The sequence below is a fragment of the Cervus canadensis genome, chromosome 22, assembly GCF_019320065.1.
Source record: "Cervus canadensis isolate Bull #8, Minnesota chromosome 22, ASM1932006v1, whole genome shotgun sequence".
Lineage (NCBI taxonomy): Eukaryota > Metazoa > Chordata > Mammalia > Artiodactyla > Cervidae > Cervus > Cervus canadensis.
In genome coordinates this window covers 44,698,198-44,705,403 of record NC_057407.1, presented here as the reverse complement: position 1 = coordinate 44,705,403, position 7,206 = coordinate 44,698,198, and the positions used below count along the sequence as shown (strand labels likewise).

General features: G+C 48.9%; 1 protein-coding gene across 1 annotated transcript; it reads right to left on the bottom strand.

Moving 5' to 3' along the window:
- Positions 1-669: 669 nt before the first annotated feature.
- CCK (cholecystokinin) lies at positions 670-6,383 on the bottom strand. The gene is made up of 3 exons (XM_043442731.1): positions 6,227-6,383; positions 4,974-5,189; positions 670-1,078 (listed from the first exon to the last, which is right to left on the bottom strand). The coding sequence occupies exons 2-3, from the start codon at positions 5,185-5,187 to the stop codon at positions 945-947; spliced, it is 348 nt and encodes a 115-aa protein (XP_043298666.1). The 5' UTR covers positions 5,188-5,189; positions 6,227-6,383; the 3' UTR covers positions 670-944.
- Positions 6,384-7,206: the final 823 nt, after the last annotated feature.

Sequence of the window (7,206 nt, the reverse complement as noted above, 5' to 3'; positions counted from 1 at the left end):
TGAGCCAAGGCCAAAACTGAGGAAGAGGAAACTGGCTCTTGGATCGGAGGAGTTATGCTCTCAAGAGGGTCTCATCAACCCCTATTGCTTTTTTCCACTCACAGTTCTTCCATTACTCAGACTTGAACGTGGGCCCAAATATGAGAGTGTTTGTGTGGTAGAACAGGATAACCAGAGCCAAGTTTTGGGGTGGAGGACCAAAAAGGAGAGTCCCAGGGAACTGGAAAGTTCTGGGGAGATTGTAGAGAGAGGGGGAGTAGCTCAGGAAGGCAACCCCTTTATAGTTGTTAATGAACTCCAGGCCTCAACCCCAAGCCATGCATGCTTGGATCTGGTCCTACTTGGCATATCAAAGACTGAGAACTAAAGTAACACATAGACTACCATCTACTTCCCAGACTGTCACTGGGCGGTGTCCAACTGATATGGAACCAAAATGCAGTGTTCCATGTAAAGTAAACTGACTACCTTTCTTTCCAATGCCTGTCTCCTTTGGGGCTTCATGTCCTATTGCATCAGGCCACCTGGGGCCTTTGCTGGATAAAACCCAGGTCCCTTTTCTCTGATCATCGACTTTAGGGATTCATCCTTGGGTCCCATATGTCAGGAATCCCTCCTTGAACTTTCTGAAGACTAAAGGACCTTTTGCCATTTGTAGACACAGAGAAAGAGGGACAGAAGAAAATCACTTTAATAGCATTGTAACACATTAGGACTGGGGATCACAGATAAGGAAAACATTTTGTTGTCTTTTTGTACATTTCTGCCAATGTGCAAAGTTGTGTTGGACAATGATACAGACAGATTTTTCACATTGAAAACTTAATAAATAGATACTTTAAATGTCAGACATCAGAGACGAATGATGAGTGTGATTGTTTTCTTATTCTGCCTCCTTTGAGTCAGGAGGTTGCTTCCTATCACACTGCTGAAGGCCAGATCTTCTAGGAGGTGTATTCAAACTCCTCAGCACTGCGCCGGCCAAAATCCATCCAGCCCATGTAGTCCCGGTCACTTATCCTGTGGCTGGGGTCCAGGCTCTGCAGGTTCTTGATTGCAGACATTCGGCCAGAAGGAGCTAGGGGCAGAGAGGAAGGAAACAGGATAATTATATCTAAGAGCATCACTAGTTCCTATTGTAAAGGCAAATAATAGAAAAGGCCAGGCAAGATGTAACATACACCTTCTTAAATGTATCAAAGAGGTATCAAGAGAGTGAGATTGCTGGGCCAAAACCTAAGAGAAAAGAAAGACCCATGTCTATGTAACTGGAGAGAGGGTAGTATTTTCTAGTCGTGGGTGTAGTTTGCAATCTGTAAGAATTTAGGTGAATTAACTTATTCTTGCCTTTCATAGCTGAGACCTGCCTAGGTTTTTGTGCTCCTTGGGGTGTTTTCCCTTATGTAGCAGGATTTCCCCAATAGTACCCATCTCTAAAGTTTACCCCTTAAGGGCCTTTCCTGGTGGTCAAGTGGTTCAGGCTCCATGCTCTCAAGGTAGGGGGCATGGTTCATTCTCTGGATGGGGAACTAAGATCCTACAGGGCAAAAAAAAAAAAATTTACCCCTTAATATCCCTGAGCCGACCTGACTCTTGTCAAGGTAATGTGATGACAATATTTTGATGTTAGAATGGCTTTTCTAAAATGGAATCCAATCTCACTGTTAGATAAATGTTGTTTTAAAATTATTAATTTGAAAGCTACCTTCTTTTTCTAAAAAAAAAGGAAAATGATATTGAGAAAAAGGCACACCGGCAGATTAAAATCTTAGCATCTCAGTAACACTCAAAGAAGGGTGGGCAGAACAGAGGTAGTTTAGTTCAGCCATTTTGACCAGCATGCAATCATTGAACCTGAAATGGGCCCATGGGCATGGGAGTTGTGTCCTTCGGAACAGGATGAGTCCAGGTATGATTCATGTTGAGTGGGCAGGGCCATGATGAGGCATGTGACTGTTCTGGCCCACAGACCATAGACACTGGCATCCTGGAGATAAAGTCAGTATCATACCTTTTGTTGTACAAACCAAGGGGCAAGAATGGTCCCTCAGGGATCTCAGTGGGCAAAGCTCAGGTGGCTTCAAGAGCAGAGGGGTAGAGGCTCACTCAATGATTCCTATTATATTGGGGGCCACTGTGTCCCCACTGCTCACAATGCTGGCATTGAGCCCTTCTGAAGGCTGACCTTGCCAACTGCTGCTCACAAGCTGCATCAAGTCAGAGCACAGTTTATTTATTGATGACACTGCAGAAGCAGGTATCCTGATAATCAAATAAAGCTAGCTAAATTAAAAATCAGAAACAACCCTACAGAGCAGTGTCCCCACCCTTTCTTCCTGTCCCCTTTCTCTCCCCTCCCCTTTACTTCTCAGTCTTGGAACTAAGCATCACCCCCAGCACCTTCCAGCTCTTTTGCAGGCATTGTCAGTCTATGCAGAGGAAATCAGCCTCTGCTGTTTATTTAACACCTTTCAGATGAACTATTAGTCCCTTCATTCAGCAAAATTCTCAGACCCAGTTGTCTGTACACAGTCACACCAAAATATGCCTCATCCTCCTGCCTGTTGCTGCTGAATGCCCCCTCCAAGGGCTGGGCACCACTGGAATGCCACCGAATGGGAGGAGCATGGCAGCTTCATGGTGAGCAGCAACCTCAGAGGTTGTGGTCAGGGGCATCGTGTGCGTGTGGAAACTGTGCCTGTTTCACCCAGAATTTCCCCATGCCACACACGGTTCTGTGTATTTACCAGAGTCCTCACTCACTTCCCCATTGTGTACACAGAGCAGGCACTTACAACCAGCTCACACAACTGAAGGGCTTGGCTCCTTGAAACTTTAAAACTTGTAATGAGCAGTACAGCTGGGAAGCTGAATGGCTTCCAGACCCTCTGGGGAGGGCAGGACTTGAATAAATTCCCAGCCCTTCTGCTGCCGAGATGTGCTATCCATCTAGGCACTCCGTCTTCCAGAACCCCAGCTTCCACACTGACACAATGAGGATAACACACTCTACTGCACAGGATTATTGTGAGGACAGAGAGAGATAATACAGATGGAGCACTGGACTGTGCTGGGCTTGGGGGAGGTGCACACTAATAGAATTCCCTCTCTTCAGATCACTGACATCTCCATAGACAGTTCTTAACGATAAACTCTTGAGCTCTCCCCAAAGGGTGCATTATCTTATTTAGAATCTTTAAGTATGGCATATACTACAGTTGAGTAAATATTCACTGTGATCTCAAAACGTATAAAACAAAGAAACCATATAGATGGAGTTACTTATTTCTAGTTCATATTTATCAAATAGAAGAGAATGATTTTTTTTTTTCCAGCGAGCACTGATCCTTGGTGTTGGCAGCTAAAGTTTCAAGTGACGATTCTTCCCATATGGGTTTGTTTGTCACTGCAGGCTAAAGGCAAAGGGCTGAGAAAAGACAGCAGGAAGGCCCTTCCAGCTAAGAGTTGTGGTATAAAGTCACTGTGAAGTGTCGGTTCTGGGGAAATCATTTGGAAACTGGCTTCTTTCCCAGAACTGTTTCTGGTGGATCTTTCCTGAAGGTAGGAAGGGGCTTCCAGATTATGGTCAATGAAAAACCTAGGATATTCAACCCATATCCAAGGACAGATTTTAAACTACTTTCAGACAGTCAGCAGGAACCTCCAAATTTTCAGATATTCTCTGTCATCTGTCTAATATTTCCACATCTTTCAATATAATTAGGAGGAAAGCAAAATAGAAGATGGTAGTTGGGACAATCCCCCAATAAGAGGATGAAATGTAATACATCATCTTCTATTTTTTTTTTCCTTCTGAAATGCCCTGGTCAAAAAGGTCCCTTCTCACCTTCCTATGGAATTGTAGGAGACTCTGGAGAGCCAAATCCTTTATTTTCTCCCCATCTCATCAAGCCACAAGTTAAAGTTCAAATCCAGGCCCCCAGAACCCCAGCAGGTTAAGAGAGCCTTGTGGGAAAGGAGCCCACCTCCCACCTCTCCCAGCAGCATTTGCTGGTTTATCATCCAGCCATATTGGTCCAATTTAAAACACGGCTTCACCATTAGTGTCACTTTAGATAAAGCTGATAGGAAAAAAATCTGTCCCAGTTCAAATCATGATTTCCAAGGACCCTAGAGATGAATGAGCCTCCCTCTGAGTCTCATGAAGAGCTAGAAGGAGCCGAGGGGAAGCCCACCTCATGCCCTCTTTACAGATGAGACAGTCAGGCCCTGGAAAGGGACAGGGCTGTCCGTATGCCACTCAGCTACTGAGCTGATGAATTACTTTATTCCTAGAGAAAGACTTTGATGCTGAGGTAAGTGTGACTTGTTTAGCTCCTGCCGCAGTTAGGTCTGTGTCTCCAACAGCAGAGTAAAAATAAACACATCTCTTGCTGGGTCATCATCTTAAACCACTGCTAAAAGAGGACTCAAAACTGCTCCTGATTCTTTCTTCCTGTTACATACTTCCATGAAAATCGACACATGGTCACTTCTTCTTAGACTGTTGCTGTCAGCTCTCAAGAATTCTTAGCACTGACCATTGCCTGCTAGAGGGTTTCCAAATGCAGTAGCTGGGCAGCTCCTGGGTCGTTTATATTTACAGTAGAGGGTGTTTAGTGGATCTGCAAACTCTTTCCGAGTTAGTAATTTGCTCAGTAATCATCTTTTAATATCTTTACAAAATGTTGAACCTAAACAGCAACACAGTGCCAAAAATTAGTTTAAAGAAAGCTTTCTTTTAATAAATTAAGTCCTGCCCCTTCCCTCTCAGTTTGCTACAAAGGAGGTACAGAAAACTGCACTGTCTGGGGCAAGCAGAATCAGAGAAAAGAAAGTGAAAAACCTTTCACCTTATCGTGTTGCCCAGGTACCCCCTCGCTCCCCAGGAGTCACCCATCTTCACTAGCCCGATGGTAGAGAAGAAGGTCAGGCCTGGAGGCAGAAGGGAGGGACAGAGGCGGCCTGCGTACCTTTCCGAGCCTGCTGGATGTACCTGGCCAGCAGCGCGCCCAGGTGTGCTCGGGGCTCGTCGTCCGCCCTCGGCACCGCCCTCAGCTGCCTGCGGGGCGCCTCCTCCGCCTGCTGCGCCCGAGGGCCCGTGGGGTCCGCGTGAGGCACCGGCTGCGCCAGGGCGCCCGCCGCCAGGACGGCCATCAGCAAGCACAGGCACACGCCGCGGTTCATGGCTGCGGGGAGCAGAGGGAAGGGGACGTGAACGAAAAGGTGCGGCATCCATGGCCTCCTGAGGAGGGTCGGACACCCAAGGTACAGAGGAGGGGGCTCAGCGCAAAGGCGCGGGACTCCGGATCCGCCAGCACTAGGGAGCCGGTGACCCCAGCACGCGCGTTCGGGCGCACCGCGTTCTCTTTGGGGTGAACCGCAGGCGGGGACCCGGAGTGGTGCGGGGGACGGAGAGAGACCCTGTCCTCTGCCCTGTTGAGCAGAAAGAATGTCTTATGTTTTCCTTTAGTTTGAGGAAGTGTTACAGCGTCGTCTCTCTTCTCCTACCTGGAAAAACAAGAGATTAAAGACAGGTGAAAATTATCCGAAAGGGACGACTCTGTAGGAAAAATAAGAGACTTGAAGAAAAGAGGCACATTACCAGAGAGCTAAGACGCTTCAAACCGGGAAATAAATGGTGAAAAACTGAGAAGCATTGTTTAAAAGATGAGACCAATACATAAAAGCCGTATTTTTCAAGTTTCCTCAAGGTGCAAATGGGAATTGGCAGTGAGCAACTATGTAAAACACATGCAGGGTTTTAAAAAAATCAGAAATCTGCGCTCAGTCCTCCGGCGTCCGCCAAGCACCGCTGCGTTTCAGATCCGCGCAGATAAAACACTGGGACAGTTCTATCCCCCAAACCTTGAGTTTTCCCGCAGTATTCAGAAAATGAATTTAAATTGAAAACCTCTCGGTAGTTTATTTGAAAAGATTGCAAAGTTCACTGGACCGCTGTATAACATCTAGCGAATCGCAATTTGCCCGCTAACCCGAGCAAATAGATGCTCCAGCGTCGCCTGCGTTGGGGAACAAAGCAAGCGAGTAGAAGTCTGTAAACCATCCTTACCCACCCAGCCCGCACTGCCCTTTGTGACTTGGAGAAATGTCTTTCGGGCTGTCGGAAAGAAGACACAGAAAACAGTAAAATGAAATGGAAGGGGAACAGAAGTGAAGAACCCTTCTTCGAGGACACTTGGATCCCTGAGAGCCGGGAACCTACCTTCGGAGTAGTACGCAGCCGGCTTCGCGTTCCAGCCAGAGCAGCCGGGGAGCTGAGCCAAGTTCAAGGTAGGCGGGCAGGAGGCTGCCTCTTAAATAGCCCCGCCTGAGTCGTTGGCCAGTCATCTGTTTACACAGGACTGACGCAGAGGGGTAGCGGCACGTGCTCCGAGGGCGGCCGCCAGGGCGACAAAAGATTGAGGTAGCTGCTGGGAGAGAGGGGGCAATGGCCATGTGGAGCCGGGTGGGTGGCGGGGTGGGTGGCGTTAGCCGCGTCTCGGTCGGGGGGACTTCCTCCCCCAGCTGCGTGCACCCCCTCTCCCTTGCCCATTTTAGCGCGAAGCTCCCTGTCTTCGGGGTGGGAGACCTAGGCATGGAACTCTCCTGCGGGATGGAGAAGCTGCCCGCGCGCCTGTAGTTCGCTTTGGGGACGAGAGGCGCCGGAAAGGAAACCGGGGATAGGATGGGGTGGCACTAGACAGTGCTGGGTGTCAGCAAAGTGTAATTCTGAGATGGTGGAAGTGTCGGCCCCTCTTGGAGCATCCCAAGCCGCTCTGGTCTTTTAACTTTGTTCTCAGCCCCTAGATCCCAGGATCCCGAGGTCAAGGGTCCCTGGGTCAGCGAAAGGGCTCCTCCACGGCTGGCTGCGGGCGTCGCGGACTCTGCTTTACGTAGCTGTAAAATGAGGATGAGGCTATTGGGCTTTGCCCGGAGTTTGGGAAAGGGCTGTGTTTTCTTCCAAGCGGAGCTACGTTCTGCCCGCGGCGCCCGCAGCTCCTGTCGCCAAGCGGCGCCAGCGAGTGTCCCCAGAAGCCCCCCAGTCGCCGTTACCCTCTGGCATCGGCATCCGCCACTCCTATCTTCCCCAGCTTTCACACTTGGGCCGGTCCCCGCCGTCTTTGAAATAAAGAACTCGCTCTGGTCACTCACCCCCCCGAGTGGGGACGCGGGAGGCGCCGCGGCAGCTGTGCGCCCTTCCCT

Bases quoted from the DNA above. Each gene is read 5' to 3' on its own strand.
- CCK (XM_043442731.1), bottom strand. From the start codon at position 5,187: ATGAACCGCGGCGTGTGCCTGTGCTTGCTGATGGCCGTCCTGGCGGCG. The intron at 1,079-4,973 runs GTACGCAGGCCG...CTCTGCCCCTAG, and splicing joins CATCCAGCAGGCTCGGAAAG to CTCCTTCTGGCCGAATGTCT.